The sequence below is a fragment of the Sylvia atricapilla genome, chromosome 5 (genome assembly GCF_009819655.1).
Source record: "Sylvia atricapilla isolate bSylAtr1 chromosome 5, bSylAtr1.pri, whole genome shotgun sequence".
Classification (NCBI taxonomy): domain Eukaryota; kingdom Metazoa; phylum Chordata; class Aves; order Passeriformes; family Sylviidae; genus Sylvia; species Sylvia atricapilla.
The window spans coordinates 14,819,785-14,837,719 of record NC_089144.1 but is presented as its reverse complement, the minus strand read 5'-3'; the positions used below and the strand labels follow the sequence as shown (position 1 = coordinate 14,837,719).

Genomic DNA, 17,935 nt, shown 5'->3' with positions numbered 1-17,935 from the left:
GGATAGTTGTATCTTAATGTTAAACATGTCCAAGGATGATGTTAGACATCCGGTGCAATGTAGGTGCACGTAAGCACAGTGAAACACAAGTAACAAAGAATGAAAACTGCATTATTAGGAGGTGTGACTGCACCCCGAAGGGTTATTTAAGTCTTGGTGTTTAATCAACTTGCATTGTTCCTGTAGGTAATGCAAAAAGTCAAAGTCCTGTGATGGTAATCCAAAGGAGAATTTGGGTCTAAGTATTTTGAATTATTTCCTGCCTCAATCTTTTCCCACAGACTGTAAAAGCAGCTCTGGAGACTAGATTGTCTAACACTGCACCTAAGTAATTATTTGGAGAAAGACTCAGTGTTTTTTCAGATATTTGCCTTACCTTTAACTCTCGATGAATTGTTATGGTTAAAGGGTTGTGTTGGAAGAGTAAAAAAGGAGATATAATAAAATTTGAAGTAGAATTCCTCCATGTTATTCATCTCTCAAGAGGTGTGCTAACTCTGCTAATTCAAGACATATCTGGAAAAGCTGGAGAGAACTGTAAAAAAAAGCCAGCAGAGCAGCTCAGTAGTTGAAGAAAGAACTTGTGAGAAGTAAAAGTAGCTTCAGTTTTTTCAAGAGATCAAAGAGAAGACTGAGAGACATCAGGAGAGTCATATATATATTTTACTGTGTGAAGTGACTTCCTACTGTGTGTATGAGGATTCTTGAACATTGATAGCAAAGCAATATTAGATTAAAAAACAAGATCAGCTTGTTATATGCAGATAAACTTATTCTTGAAATAGGATACACCTATTTTCTGACACCAAGAACAATTATATATTGAAATATCTGTTAGAGACAGAGTTGGCACCAAGTAATTTTGTCTTTAAAATCATCAGGAATATAACTTAGTTGAGCATACATGAAAAATTTTTGTACCTCAAACATTTTCACTGATCTCTTTTGAACTTGGAGTTACTGAGCCTGTGGAGACCTCCTTGCTACCTGTGTCTCCATACTATTATAACACTGACCAGTCTTCACCAAGTCATAGTACAATAAAATATCACATTTCAGGGCTGAGCTTTTTATCTGTAGAGACTGGAAAAGAATGTTCTTTGATGTTCAGTTGGCTAGATATCAGATGCTTCTTTTCCCTCCTGTGATTTACCAAGACTTAAAGAGGTTTTTGCCCCTGCTAAAAGATAAAAGAGAAAATCTCATCTCATATGTCTCATTGAAAGTGTTGTTAGTGTCTTCTGGGACAATCACACTGCAGCACTTTGCAGACAAAGAATTCACCTCAAAAAAGCATCCTAGGTTTTCTCTTCATTTCAACTGGCAGATTGAGTTCTTGCTGCTATCATCTGGTTTATCTCACCAGAAAAATTCTTCAGGCATTGCTGTCACCAGCCTCTCCTAGTTTATTCTCCTGGCACCTCTGGAAGTTAAATTTCTACGATCTAAAGAAATATAAGAGGCATAATAAGGAGCAAGAACAGACTATCTGCATTAGAACTTATATTTTTTGATAGACTACATAAGGTGTCAGTATTTTCCAGCTTTAAGTAATTTTAAAATACCAGATTTTGACAGCTTGGTTGAAGAGTAGGAATTATGGATTAAATTTGGACATAAAGATGAGGAGCAAAACAGAGGAATCCTTTTTCTGACTAGTCAAACTGTGGAAGTGAGCTGTGCATAAGCAGATTCTATTGCAGTGCACAATGCATATTCCTGTGTTCAGAAAATTTATATTCATCAGCAACAAGACTTTCTCAAATTTCTTTCAATTCAAGCTATTCTCTTCTGAATTTATTGTGACAGCTAGCACCTAAAGAAATAAATTGGTTATCTGTCATTTGATTTGAAAAGGACATCTGTGTGAACTCAAAAGATTCAAACAATCAATTGTAATGATGAGAGAACCCCCACTCAACCCTGGAAATAAATACTAAAGAAATAGATAGTGACCAGGTAATTTGTAAGGAAAGACTGCACAACAACACAGAAAACAATTAAACATCCATCTGTCTATCTATCTATCTATCTATCTATCTATCTATCTATCTATCTGTCTATCTATCTATCTATCTATCAATCATCTATCTCTCTATCATCTATCTTATATGTATATCTGTGATTATACAAATCACAGCACACAGCATGTGACAATATATGACCATATCCTAAGTAGCTATATCAAGAGTTAAATTTACTTGAAAACTCACATTTTAAAACTGAGCTTGCTTATAATCCTTGCATATTTGAACTTCTTTGTTTAAAGTCTTTCACGTTAAGTTGAGTTATTTTCACAGATCAGTTAGGTGATAGACAAGTGTAAAGAAGGAGGAATTGGAAAATGTTTTGATGAAGAAAAATAAATGTAAACCCTTGCCTATTCAAACACAAAGCTGAAACTTCAGCAGTGAGGAAATGCCAAAATAAATTTGTTCGTTTTATCTTCTTTCTCTTTCTCTGTTCTCAGCAGGAGAGTTCACTCTGTAATCAGATATTTTCCCACAGAGTAACTCTGCCTCCCTCAGGTCACAGGCTGGATGCACAACCAGCCAGCAACGATCAATACTACAGTATCAATAAGTGCATTGGGAAGAGAAGCTTTAGTGGGCACTGTAGCAATCCTGTCTGGTGTATTTTTTGCAGCAACAGCTCTACGTGGGATCGGAGTCAGTGATAGCTCAGGTGAAGTTCCACCAGTGTGACATGTACGGAGCAGCCTGTGCCGACTGCTGCCTGGCCCGGGATCCCTACTGCGCCTGGGACGGCATCTCCTGCTCCCGGTACTTCCCCACGGGAGTGCAGGCAAAGAGGTGAGAGCTCTGCTTCTTCTGATACCCTTTTGGCAAAGTATCTACATCAACAGCTTCTACAGCAACACAGAGTGCTGCACATCACCCCTCAGACAGGACCAAACTGTGAGATGTCAGCTGCTGATTTCTCAGCGTAACCTTAGGGGATTGCAAGGAACCAAACTCACAGGATGGCACAAACTGCAGTAGCAGGAGTAGTTTTATGACTAAAGAGAAGTCACTTCGTAATTATTTGCATTGCACTGTAAACCTTTATTTCCTTAATTTCCTTAATTTCTTTTCTCAAGTCTTTACAATATCAGAGACTGAATTTTGTAGTATTACAATAGGAAGCATATCATACTGCAATAACATATACAACAGAATTTCTAAAATAAAGCAAAGAAGAATCTTTGTTAATCGTCATGTACCTTCACCAGCCAAAATGAAACCAGAGTTTCTGCAAAAGCTAAGGTTTGGTTTTGGTGTTCTGCTGTGGGTTGAAAGGCAAGTTACTCTAGAGGTCAGTTCAAAGCACGAACCTGATCTGGGTGCTTTAAATCTTCCTTGTGGAGATTTTCTCTGTATCACCCTTCTCTTATTCATGATTCTTGATATTCACGCCTTCATTCACCGATTTCCCTGCCACCTGTTGTCCTCCCTTCCCTCTCAAACACAGGTTCTGCAATTCAGCTACACAGATCAAATATCTAGAACATGCATTTTTTTTTAATCCAGATCTTTTCACAAAAATTAGTCAGCTTTGCCACCTGGTCAGAGCAATTTCTTACCTGAATCAGCAAAATTTTAGTATTCCATAATTCAAATAATTTCTGTTGCTTTTTTTTGTAATTACTGATTTTAAAAATATATGCTTATTTATATTAGACCTACAAGGACTACAAGAATGAATTGAATAAATTCCAGAGAGAGTTTTGAAAATTGATGGAGATGCTTAAGGCCAAACCAAGTCATAGTATCCCAAATAAGTTGGTTTTTTTTAAGGAAAATCAGGAATATGGGGCTTTGTATTTATTTATTTTTCATCTGGCATATTTTATCTTCCCATGAACCTGATGCACTCAAATGCAGGCTGACTATTGTCAGGCATAACAGACATTCCCATAATTTTGTATAAAAGATAATTAATACAGTCATGTTACCTTTAGTAACATCACTTTCTGGATAAGGCACATTTGTAAGTACAAATGAGAAACACAGTCTGTGACTCAGAATAACTGAGAATCTCTTGTTTATGCTGCACTAAGGCATGGGTTAAACCAAGCAGGATAACCCACACAGCTTTTTCAAGCAGAACTGCATAGTTTTCTTGTGCCTTTTGAGAATAGACCTGAGGGGAAGAAGTGGGCTGTGGTTGACTGCTCAGAATGGTTACAATTTTCAGGCCCTGGACTGAGAAAGATGAGCAGCTATATAGTGGACCAGGGAGATTAATGTCCTACAGTATAAGTAGAAATTGATTAAAGTAGAAATTGATAAGTAGAAATATGATAAAGCACATGGCTTACTCATCTAATGATGTAAAAGTAATTTGGGAAGGAAAGGAGGGGGTTAAAAATTTCCCAGCAGCCTTTTATCTTGCTAGCAATATCACCATTTATATTGTGCAGGCTGCTTCTTGTCCAAGAAAAGATGAGAGAAACTCACTGAGGCCTGGACTCTGTTGCACATGTTTCTCACCTAAGACAATTTCCAGAGTAGCAGCCTTTAAGTTCCCTGAAAACACATTTATCCAGGGTGGAGTGATATGAGCAGCACCCCGGGCTCCTTCCTGTGCCTTACCTCCCCAAGAGATCAGCCTCTAAAAGAAGAAAATACTGCTGCTATCTCACTCCTTCTCTTGAGATAAGCACTGTAGCAGTGGAGAAGAGATTTCCACTCACTTGAATGCTCTTGAAGTCTGCAAAACTTGTTTTCCATATCAGAGTTTGGCCAACAGTCAGCAAGACTAACAATGTTGAGAGGCATGAATGGAATTTGCTTTGTTCACTTCAGGTCACAGCTGAAGCTCAGAGCATTTCAAATTTAAGACCTTACCCTAACTGTATGGTACAAGGAGAGGCAGGGAGAGGAACTAGGGACATGTGTATAGAAGTTGTTTTAGATTGCTTCCCATCAGGTACCATGTGAAGGGTACTACAGGAAAAGGCAGGTCTCAGGAGACAACCTGGAGTTTTGATACCAAGTGGCACTGACAGGTTGATAACCCTGCCATGGCTTGGTGGGACTCCAGAAAGAATTAATGCCACATCCCAGAGAATTCATGTCTTAGTCTCGCCTTGTCTCCAGATTTCTGCTCAAGCTGTACATGGCAATACAAGGAATGTGAGTGCAAGGTGCCTTGGAGAGTGGCTCTTTCTCCTGGTCCTGATATCTGTCCCTTCATTGGAGTCATGGAATTGTGCCTTACATTGCAACACCCTTGAGCTGGCCTTAATACCACTTTAAATGTCTCTCCTCAAATGTGGCCTTCATGCTGTACATTAAGGTGGACTTTTTTATCTGTAAGAGCAGCTCTGCTAGTGGGTAAGGGCTTTTCTTAGAGCCCTCTTTTTAATTCCAGTCCTACTGGTGGAGGGCTGAATTGGGGCGGGATGTACAATGTGACCTCCCAGCTTTGATCCAAATGCTATCTGCTTTAGATCCTGATGCCTCCAAGGTGCGACAAGTGTTTAGAGAAACATTAAATAGAAATCCATAAACTAAGGCATGTAATGGATTTAGACAAAAGTGAAGCAAAAATACAAAAACCCTATGCTTGGCATCTGGTACTAATTTTTTAAATTGTGAAAGTCTATGATTCCTTGTACATGTATATCCCAGATAATTAATTAAATGTAGGATTTAATTAAGGAAAAATAAAAACTGAGTCCAAAATCCCGTATCTTGATGCTGGCAGCACAGTATGCCATAATTCCCTGGTAATTACAGGTGTAAGGCTCCTGAATACTGCAAATGCCTCAGATGGCAGAAGGAATTTCTATTGCATTCAAATTTCATGAAGTGCACTTGAGAAAGTAGAGGTACAAGATTTAAATGCTTTAGTTCTCTATTTGTTCTGCAATCTGATTTAGGCAGGTTCAATTTTTATCTAAACAAGCACTAAATTCCACAAGTGAGATTCTTTGCTGTGCCAGCTCACCATCCAGGTTGCAAAAAGGTCTGAGGTAATTTAAAAATGTCTTTGAACTTGGGTAGGCAGAGTGTGATCCTTTAGCTAATTTTTGGAAGCTGACAGTCTCTCCCGTGCCTCATCGCCCTCTCTGGCTTCTTTCTCCATCCAGCAAGCACACAGTCTACTGATTTACTTATGCAAACCACAGTGGTGCCTTTTCTTCCCAAGACTTTTTGATTTTGCCTCATATATCCCTGGGAAATAATAAAGAGAAATTAAAATTGTGGTGATGATAAAAATCATGATGATGGCTGTATTACTTTCTTGCAGATAATTTTTACTAGGTTTCTGAAAGCAGAGAGTTAAGGGCTGAAATATAAATTAATAGATTTTAATTAATAGAAATTATAGATTGCAAAAGATACTTCCTACATTCAGTACATTGGCTAATCCCTGAAAATTGTTCCTTACAGTAAATTATCTCAGGAATTGTCAGATACTCTATTATACACAGAATTCTCAATAAAATAATTTCTAAGAAAAAAAAAAACCAAGCTTATGTCAGTATTTGTAAAATGAGTTTTTCTCCCAGCATCTTCCTCACTTTCAGCATCTCTCTCCCTTTTTTCCCCTCTTTAGAGAAAATAACAAGTGAAGGAACTGATAATTGTATCCTCCCCAGTCTGCACAGTTGTAACAGTAAAATTCCATCAAACAAATATTTCTTTTCCTTTAATGATTCTGACAACTGGAGAAATAACCCTGTCTTACAGAACTAGGATTTTTTTAGCTTTACAGTGATCTTTAGGAACTGATGAGTAAATAGAACATGCCTGCTACCTGCCCTGTTCCTGCTAGATAGGGCTGTTGGACCTGACAGCAGCAGGATTGTTTTGTTTGTGTTTTTTAAAGGCTAATTCGTATCCTATAGTGTTTATGCATATTTGTACAGGAAAATGTCTCTTTGAGTAATCTACACATACAGACCTGCAAAGCTGGTGACAGCATTGATCAGCACTGACACTACACATTGCAATGACAACACCCAGGGCAGAATAAGGCCTAGCTGCTACCTCAGAATCTCTGTTTTTATTTAATAGGATGCAAGCATTTTTAGCATTTCTCCACAAAAGCATAATGCAGTCTCCACTGAGTTTCCAGATTTCCCTGAAACAAAAATGGAAAATCTCTAGTTCTTCTCTGAATATCAGTGGAGGTATAAGTTATGATCTTGGTCCACCAAGAACACTGGATCAAGGGCTGACAGAACTCAGAAAATAATGACTGTCTACAGCCAGATTAAAAATTGAATGAGTAACATCCATGGACCAAATCTTTGGATGAGGTAAATCTAAATAGTTTCAGTAAATTCTGTTTGTTACAAATTAAAATTTTGTCTTTTGGGTTCACATAAAACTGGAGAATAACCTTATTTCACTAGTAAATGCAAAGAATAACGGAACTCTTTGTGTTTGTTTCTAACATAATTACTGTACACATACCTACTGTGTAAGATTTGATGCACTGCGTATTTCTTCTGTTAATCTGTTATGTATGGCATTGGCAAAGCTGTGTAGAATTATTCTTAATGCAAATATAGGAAAGGTATCATTAGAAAAAATAAATATGAGGTTGTTGGACATACGAATTTAGCAAGATACAGCATTCCAATAGGCTCTTTTACTTCCCAAGTAAACAGTCTTAATTTTATTTATCAAGACACTTAAAAAAATATACAAAAGCACAGTTCTGGGAATGTATTGTATAATCATGTTTTGCTTTGTTTTGTTTTTTCTGTAAATGCAATAAAAAATCAGACCTCAGAAGTCAGGATGATTTTTCTTTCAAAAGCACTCATATTATTTCCTGGTCAAAAACAGGGCTGACAGGTTCTGACCACAGTTATGCCCCTAGTTCACTTTCTAGGCATAGATATTCATGAATGTGTCTGTTTCCCTGTTGAGAAAAATGAACTCAGTAACTGTCTGTTGCAAAAGTGAAATAAAGTATTTCCTCCACACATCGAGATTCTCAAGTGAAAAAAACCCATGAGAGTGAAGGATAAAAGAAGTACCATTCACACTCATGGGAAAGTGTCCTAAATTAAAAAAGGAAAATTTGCTTCCTTGCTGGAGAGAGAGAACCCAAAGATAGGCTAAAGGGCCCTATGACTGAATGTTACTCAGTCAGTTTAAAGGATATTCTTTCAATATTTATACCATCAGTACAGTTATATATAAAATGGACACATAAATGTGCCTCTTCTCCAGACAGGAGTTTCTTTTTTCAGACATGACTCCCAGTAGGTTGAGTAGAGACAAAATACTGATTTATAAATCAGTACTTCTCATAGCAATGGTAAATTGATAGCAGCCAAAGTTTAAATCTTTAAGTTTATAATGAACATTAATTCACCATAAACCCAACAACATGTAAGCTAAACATTTCCTCTCAAATAATCTCACTTTTTCCCCTGCAGACGTTTCCGCAGACAAGACGTGCGGCACGGAAATGCGGCGCAGCAGTGCTTTGGCCAGCAGTTCATTGGTAATCTATTCACACACCTACAAATTGCTTGTAAAGGCCTAGAACAGCCAGCACAGAGTTTGCCAAGACCATGAACCAGACCATGATCTCACCTGATGTTTTTCACTGGCATGTTCCTGTAATGTTGTAAGAGCCATGGGGCTGAGCCCCTGACATCCAGGTCTAAGGGTGATTGTCTCCGTGGCAGGTCAAGTGCATCCCAAAATGCTCATGGGGTCCTGCAGCACTGACATTCAGACTAAAGATGTGCAGAATGCATCCCAATGGATTCCAACAGAAAAAACAAGAAAGCAGAAAAATGAGGCAGAGATAAGAAACAATGGAGCTGCATCCTGAAATGAGTATGAAATAGTCAGTACGGTTAGAATTTAAGCACAGGCATGAACAGTGCAAGACAGAATAAAAATGTGTATTTATGATCAAGTTTTCTGTTATAAAAAAAGGATAGAGTACTGTATCTAATGCTGTTATCCAAACCTTGGAAAGTGAGGATTTCAAACATGAGTATTGGGAATAGCAAAACAGAAAGAAAACAATCGCCTGGAAATCCTCTGTATTTTTCTGGATAATACACAATGCATTTATAGAAGAAGAAAGCAAAACATAAAAGGTTCTTCTATAATGATATCTAAATAAACACTATCTTAAATTTTATATATATAACCAGAGAAAGCTTCATTAAAATTGAAGTCTATTGGAGGATATTGTGCTATTTGTAAAAGTATATTCCAATATTAAGTGGTAATTCTTCCACAAGTTTGTAATACAACTGAGAAATCAAAATTATATAAAACACTGTATTTTTTTCAGGATCTAAAGCTATTTGGGCTCAAGGATCTTTCTCACTCTTAAGAAATAAGATGATTTAATTAATGAAGCAATTGGTTTTGTCCAGTGTAACAACTAGTTTATCCTCCTCCAGATGTATTTTTGGATTGAAAACCAGAATAAAATTTAGATTTAATTCATTCACCCTGTTTTTATTAGCATCCCTGGGCCCAAACTGTACATTCAGCTTACACATGTATAGCATGGATATATATAATATTGGCTAGATTATTTACAGTTTTATTCTTTAAACAGTTATATGCTGTAATTGTCCCTGTAAAATGGGGGGTTTTATTATGTTGAAACATGTTTTGAATCTTCTTGGTTCATTGAGTGAAAATGAAATTTACTGTTCGTAAGAGCCAGGCATAAGCAATTAGCAGTGTTAAAGGCTGAGATCTGTTTCTCTATAATCTTAGATGACTCACAGAACAATTTGGTCAGGTACTGTGAAAGCCTGGGATGATGGGGAAATTCACTTAGCAGGTCATGTCTTCATTAGACATTACTTTTCAGTCACTGTGTGGTTGGATCTGAACTAATCTTTGCTCTTAAAAGTAAATATATCCTGAACATGGAGTGTAACAAGTACTTGCAGTAATACATTTTTGAAACATTTATTTCCCTTCCAGGTGAAGTTCTGGAGAAGACTGAGGAACGTCTTGTTTATGGAATAGAGTACAACAGCACCCTTCTGGAGTGCACCCCTCGGACCTTACAAGCCAAAGTAATCTGGTTTGTCCAGCGAGCTCATGAAGCTAAGAAGGAAGAGGTAAATATTCTTTTAGGCTAACTTTTTTCTATAAAATAGGCTGTTGTTTGGAACGTTACATCTTCACTGAATTTCTGCCATCGGTTGCTGAGATGTATGTGGGTGTCAGGGAAAATCACTATGTTCATCTGGTCTCTTGAATTAATAGACCTGAGAAATTCATGTGGTGTTTGCATTCAGCATCTTGGATGCAGATGTTAGACATGTAGTGAAGATAATTTAAGATCTCAAAAGAAAGGAAAATCCATCACTTGATATGTTTTTGCAGGGGTGAAATGTGTATATATTATTTCCAGAATTAGTCTAGCTTAACTTCTATTAATTCTTGCTGCCTCATCCATTTATTACAGATTTTTTTGCAATTGAGTATTGGTGGAATCTCTGCCTCTTTTACATGTATTTTACCATTATGAAAGTGCTTCATAAGTGCTATCATAATTATTCCTCAATATCTCTCTGATACACATCAATGTAGCTATCACTACAGTGTAGATATGTCACTATTGGGCCTGGAAAAAAAGTCCTCATGTTTCTTATAATCCCCCTTTCACAACAGAAAGGTCAAAATAAGGTCTTGCTGGAACCTCCTCTTCTCTAGGCTGAACAATCCCAGCTCTCTCCTTCTGTGTAGAAGTGCCCCATTCCTCTCTTCATTTCTGTGACCCTCCTCCAGTCCCACTCTAACAGGTCCGTGTCTTGCCTTGTACTGAGGATCCCAGAGGTGGATGCAGAACTGTCGCAATGGGACACGAAATGAAGATGCTTTACTCTAGTCAGAAGGCAGTAGAAATCAGAAGGTTTTATTTACAATTCATTTTATAACATGCTGTGCTAAAAGGCACATTATTGGTCCATAGGGCTGACACCTCTCCCATTGGCTAAGTAACAGAAATAGCAAACAACACCTGTTGTTATGGGAAAGGAACATTGTTTACACAAGGTTTTTTTGGGAAAAAGAAAACTGTTGAAAAGTTTCCCTTGAGAAGAGCTAACTCTTCTCAAGCTCAGAAAATACTCAGTCCACACGGCACTCCAGCTGAGGGCTTACCAGAGCAGTGGAGGGAGAGAATCACCTCCCTTGACTTGTTGGCCACACTTCTTGTTATACAGTACAGGATACAGTTGGTTTTCTACAAGTGGACATGACCAGCTCTCATCCAGTTCCTCATCCCTCGTGCCTCCAAGTCCTTCTCTTCAAGGCTGCTTTTGATCTTTTCATCACTCAGTACTTCTGCTTAAATTCATCACATTACTGTTAAATGAAAAGCTGAGGATATCATTTTCCTGGCCACTTCTGCTGCTGGACTAGACAGCTCAGTGCTCCCTGCTTGCCAACATCTGTGAATGTCTCATAGGCAATAGTGTAGCCCCCAGGAGCTGTAGGAGGAGATCAAACAGCAGACACAGAAATGAGGCTTTAAGATCATATTGGTCCTGCAGTTGGAAATGCAAATACTTTTATGAATGTCTCCTCAAAAATGTACCAGTCTGTAAGACAATTCACAAGGTTCCTTATCACAGGTCAGCTGTCAAATGTCCTTTTGTTTTCCATCCAGTAGATTATTTGCATGTTTCTGACTTTTTTCCCTCTGCAATTAAAACATAGATCTGTCTGCTCCACTGTATGCTCTTCCATATTCTATTGGAATATGGAATATTCCCAGATTCTATTGTTCTCCATTTACAACTCAATCTCTTCTTTACTTCAAGTAAATTACAAAAACACTGTGAATTAAAAATTTGTAGATCTCTAATCTTCCTCTCAAAATTTAGTATTATAGTCATGAAAGTACAGTTCAGAAATAATTATGGTTGTTTAATGTAATAGCAAAGGCCTGTGCTCTATAACTGCATTTTATGGGGTTTATTTTCAGGTGAAGACCGATGATAGAATAATAAAAATGGACCTTGGCCTTCTATTCCTGAAGCTGCATCGACTGGATGCAGGGACTTATTTTTGTCAGACAGTGGAACACAGCATTGTTCACACTGTCAGGAAAATCACTCTGGAAATAGTCGAGGAAGAACGTGTAGATGAAATGTTCAGTAAAGACTATGAAGAGGAAATCCCTCACAAAATGCCATGCCCAATGCAGAGCAGTATACCTCAGGCTTCAAAGCCATGGTACAAGGAATTTCTTCAACTGATAGGTTACAGCAACTTTCAGAGGGTGGAAGAATACTGTGAAAAAGTGTGGTGTACAGATAAGAAGAGAAAAAAGCTGAAAATGTCTCCATCCAAGTGGAAATATGCCAGCCCTCAGGAGAAGAAGGCAAGGGTCAGGCCAGAGCATTACCGGTTGCCCAGGAACATAGCTGACTCTTGATGGACAAAATCCAGTTTCTGAGCAAAATTTTATTTGGACTTAAGAGGAAGAAATCAATCTTGGTTTGAGTAGATTTCACAGGTTTATATATGTAAAATATTGGGACTGAAAACAAAAATGCTATGGTAAGTTATATTGTACACTCATGATGACTGTTTAGAAGCATTTTAAACAAAATCTTCCCAATTATCTGGTTCTAAGTAAGTAAATGCAATCAGAGTTTTGCATTAGGGAGGACGTGACAATCTTCAGATTTTGAGTGCTTGAATCAGTTTCCTGTGTGGCTCGTGCTTGCGCTGTATATTGTTGCACATGATGGCATATTTAACAAATTCAAATATATAAGCATTCACAAGTGGATGAAAAGTATAACACGTATCTTTTCTTTGTTTCACAAGTTTCTCATGCTTCTGAAAGCAGCACGTCTTAAGATCTTATTCCTTTTGATTGTGACCTGTCTGAGTTCATCACTGAGAACAATGAGTTGTATTAATACAGTGTACTGTTACTTCTAGAGATAATGAAGGGAAATCCTATTTACTTCCCAACTTATTTTTTTCAGTATGAGTCATTTATGAAGTGCAGTGTGCTCCCACAGCTAAATAATATTTACTAGTAACATCAGGTAAGCCACATGCATGCTGAGAACACAGAAAGAACAAAATTTATCCATTTATCTATATAAGTTGAAATAATGGTTTAGAAAAAAAATTAGTCCATCTTGTGTCTGTACGTTGCTTGAGCGATAACACGAATTAAGGGATCGCCCTCTTGTGGCAAAAGAAAGAGAAACCCGATATTTAAATTCATTTTCTGAAGAAATATGTATGAGCAAAGAAGTATTACCGAAATCCCCAGCTAGTTTGCTCTCAGCAGACACTTTTAGTCATCATGTGCTAAAGCCAGAAATTTAGAAGGCATTGTTGGAAGTAATTTATAATGGAAAGGCAACGTTTTAAATAAGTGTTGCTTTATGTTATATAACTTTAAGAAAATCTTCCTTTAAGATACCAGACCCAGAAAATGCAGGAAACCTAGCATTTCAGTACCTGAGAAATTTTATATTACAATATGAATTGAATTTGGGATTTTTTTAATTGAAAATTTGAAATAAGAAAAGGAAGTTAAACAGAAGTTAAGCATAAATACAAGTTAAATGTAAACACACATGAATCATAAATGAGTTAACTCCTAAAATAAGAACATTATGCCAATAGGAGAAATAGCCAAACTGATCCAATTTTTTATGCCATGAAGAAAATATACAAGGGATTCATCAGCTACAAGGAGTTTCATGTTGAGCTTCCATTTCCAGTCTGGGAAGAGTGGGAATTAACAGCCTGGTATCAGAGATCTGTGGTTTGCTGTGTTACCAAATGCAGCCATCAGTGCTAACCCATTGTTTTCCCATTGAACAGGCTGTTTGTGAGAGGAGCTCAGAGCTGCTGGCAGGAGCAATGAGCTTTGCTGTGCTCCTCTGGGAGCAGAGACTGACCCGGTGTTTGGAAGGAGCACATGGCACACTGTCAGCAACCAGTGTGTGAGGAAAACAGGGTTTCACTCGGTGTAGGTATACCAGCAGATGAAACTTCATCAGCCTGTTAAGGGAATTAGTGTATCTTAGGGTTTGCACTTCCTTTAGCTACAATATCTCTCTAAGAGATGGGACCAGACGCTCTGCAGATCCTTGTATGAATTCATGCAGTTGCTAGCTTTGATCTGAGAGAGGAGACTGGATAAACTCATATTTCTGGGACAGTTATATGGAACTTAGTTGCATTTAGGATCTCCTATTTGTTTACAGCTGGATGGAAAGCACCAGCACTGAGAGTTGTGGCAGTGAACACACAAAGAACAAGCATCCCTGATCTAAACTTAATCCCCTATACAAACCTCACTAACGCCCTTGGTGAAAAACTTTAAAACACTAAAATCTTTTTCTGATGAACTACGGAGTCCCCTTCTTTTAAAGAACAATGAGAGCTATTTTTTACTTTTTGATTCATTTGCAAATACATAGTGCTAAATGTATCATTAATGAACTACTAGAAAGGAATTATAGCATCTCAGCCTCATGGAATAAATATAACTTTGTGTCTTATTCTCTGAGATTTCAGGTGGAAATCATGTAATATGGAAATCAAGATTCTTGATTTAATATGAGAGTGTATATTTTTAGCTACCCATACCTTTAGTGTTTACATGTGGAGAATTGCATTACCTCTTTATTTGTCTTTTAAAATATACATTTTTAGCTTACACTTTGCTCCTTTCATGGTTGCAATGCCTGTGAGAATTCAGAACTACAAGGTCTCGTTCAAAGAGTGCTCTGACATCTATGGAAGAAGAGAAAGAGTGATAATGTATTTTGGAAGGATATGCACAAATGTGCATTTACCACAATGTTATTTAAAATGCTTCTTTGTATATTTGGGGGCCATTGTCTGCTTCTTATCATTATGAGTTTGATGTATTTTGTATGTGCATGAAGTGGTCAAATTATAAATATAATTAAGAACCATATTTGGCTGAAATAATCTGTATTATTTCTTGTAATTTATTTTCCCCGGACATGATGATTATCTGCAGCTCACTAGTCACACATTGTTAATTACAGATGTCCTTCACCGTGCACTTTATGAACAGAGACCATAGATAAGGACAGAAAGATGGATGTATAGAGCTGCCAAATGGGAAAAGTGGCACAGGGTAATGAGTAAATAGAGTTTATCTGATGCATGAATGTATTTTGAGGGTGGAACATGGTCACTTAAGCCCAGAAGGTGCTAACTGATGGAAATTCACTGGGTAGCTGCAATTTGGATAAAGCTTTGAACTCTGCCCTGTTTTGTGAAGGAAAATCTGGAGCACTTGGATTAACACTTCCTTTGCTTTGCTCTTGTTCTTTTGTTGTCAGTGATATTACTGTCACCTTGAACAAAGTACTGTGTTCTCAGATTCTCTTGGGACATCAGGGCAGGAGAGTGTTGACCTGATGTGCAATTCCTGGCTTGTATATCTCAGAATAGGCTTTTAGGATATACACTGCTGTTCTCTAGCATGAAACAGATCTGCTTCTCTAGGCAATTGAGAAAAATAATTGCCCTGAAGGGCAATTATTCAGCTGCCTGAATAGCACAAGTTACAATCATATTTGAAGAAGTGCTTGACTCAACATAATTCATACAGTTATAGAGTTTCTCTTATTCGTTTATTTTCTCTTAAATTTTGAGGGTATGCTGGTTTTGGCTGGTGTACAATTAATTCTCTTCACAGTAGCTACTGTGAGGAAATGTTTTGGATTCCTGCTGAATACAGGGTTGATAATACAAAGATGGTTTTTTTTTGTTTGGGTTTTTTGTTTGTTTGTTTTTTTGTTTTTTTCGGTTTTGGGGGTTTTGTGGGGTTTTTTGTTTGTTTGTTTTTGTGGTTTTGTTTTTGGTTTTTTGGTGGGGGTTATTTTTTGTTCGGTTTTTTGTGGGTTTTTTTGTTGCTGAGCATGGCTTACACAGAGCCGAGGCCTTTCTTTGCTTTTCATGCAGCCACACTGGTGAGGGACCTGGGGATGTGTGAGAGGTTGGGAGGAGACACAGCTGGGAAAGGTGACTTAAACAAATATTCCAAACCATACGACATCATGGTCACTTTATAAAGTGAGTGGAAGAAGGAGTCTGGGGGGAAATTTGGAGTGCTGATGTTTGTCTTCCCAAGTCAGTGTTATGTGTGATGAGGCCTTGCTCTCCTGCAGATGGCTGAACACCTACCTGCCATGGGAAGCTGTGAATTAATTATTTGCTTTACTTTGCTGGTGTGCATGGTTTTTGCTTTCACTATTAAAAATTCTTTGTCTCAACTCAGAAGTTTTCTCCTTTTTACCATTCCAGTTCTCTCCTGTTCCTGCTGGCTGGGGAGTGAGTGACTTTCTGCACTGGGGCTTGGTTGCTGGCTGGGTCTTAACCTGGACAGGGGGAAAAAAATCAATTTTCTTCTAAATGTCATTCAGTCAGTTTCCCTCTTTAAAAAAAATAATCAACAACTTCCCCAGTAATCTCCTTATTCTACCTTGGAGCACTGAGGCTGGAGTTATTTATGCAACTTTATATCTCTGAGTCCAGACAGCACAAATGCCTCTGAAAGCTGCACTGTCCAGATAAGAGGCACTGAAAGTGAGCTTTTCTACAGCTGTAACCAAGCAGGATGCCTGCAATTCCTATCAGCCCTGGAATCCTGTTCACTTCACCAAATTACTGTTTTTAATGGAGAATTCATGTCCAGCTGACATGAGTATTTATTGTAAATGAAGCCATGATTGGCAAGTTTTCCCTTTTGGTGATATTTATTTTTTTACTCACAATGAGGGATTTTTTAATTCCTCATAATTAATTTAATTTTTTGAGGAAATTAGTTATCTGACTAGCACTATAAACAGACAAACAGAAAGATGGCAGAGCTAGCAGGGTCAAGTAAACCTCTTGTCACTATGAGTTAATCAGCTGTCTACAGTGATGGACATATTGAAGAACACATTTGCCAAACATCAACCTAATCCATTACTGTAGTTGAATTTCACAGAAGAGCTTTGCTCCTTTGAGATATGGCTCTCCTGTAATGTTGAACCAGGAAATACTTTGTTAAGGATTTGTGCACATATGTTCATAATTTGCTGAAGTGAGAGTAGCAGGAAAGAGCACAGTTGAACAAACTTGAAGCATAGAAGCCTTATCTGCCTAAATCCTAGATTTCTTGAGGTTCTTATGCCTATCTAGAAAGAGCACATGTAATTGCAGGAGGAGAAGCCTGGACCAGTGAATGGTTTGGGGCAACACAAGTCCTGTTTCAGGACACCTGTGGGCTATGGAGCCTTTGTGAACTTGTGTCAGTAGATATGTCCAATGGCAACACACAGAAATCTCCATTGAAATAAAACATCTCTTAACGTGCAATATCAGTTAATTCAATAGCAGAATTTCATGTCTTTGAATGTGGTTTTGCACATCTTTGTAAAGCTATGTTTTTTAAAAAAAAACAGTCTAGGCTTACATTTAATGTGGTCACATTTGTTACTTAAAAATATGAACTCAGAATGTCTCTAGTCAATTTGAGTTTCAGCATTTCCAACACACCTGCAGATAGCTCATGATGATTTCTCTCACTCTGAAGAATCACATTTGCCAAGTCCCCTCAACCTGGACTTCAAGCACGTCTGCTTGAAGCAAGCACATAATAATGTCAATAACCATCATTATCATCATAAACCACAACAGCTGTAATTCACTGTCTTCTCCCTTTCCCAATACCAAGAGATGAAATTTGCAGACCAGTGGGCATGATTAATGCACTGTAAGTATTTTCTGTATTTTAATTTGCTAGGTATATTAAAAGTGCTATTAATCAGAGCTTGAAGAATGCACTGTAGACCTTATAATAAAGGCAGTGGAAATATTCCACCTGTAGCTTTAACCCAAGCATACAGATCATTAGTATTTAATGTACTGCATTTTCTTTTGCTTAAATTTTTTACTTGATACAATAC

General features: G+C 37.7%; 1 protein-coding gene across 1 annotated transcript in view; it reads left to right on the top strand.

Annotated features, from left to right (window-relative positions):
- The window catches only part of SEMA3E (semaphorin 3E), a 124,990-nt gene extending 112,351 nt beyond the window's left edge, over positions 1 to 12,639 (top strand). Inside the window, exons 14-17 of the mRNA XM_066318759.1 lie at positions 2,647 to 2,813; positions 8,408 to 8,475; positions 9,936 to 10,075; positions 11,950 to 12,639. Of these exons, the coding sequence (XP_066174856.1) occupies positions 2,647 to 2,813; positions 8,408 to 8,475; positions 9,936 to 10,075; positions 11,950 to 12,402 (828 nt within the window). The 3' untranslated portion in view covers positions 12,403 to 12,639. The remainder of the gene's footprint in view (positions 1 to 2,646; positions 2,814 to 8,407; positions 8,476 to 9,935; positions 10,076 to 11,949) is intronic.
- The last annotated feature ends 5,296 nt before the right edge of the window (positions 12,640 to 17,935 follow it).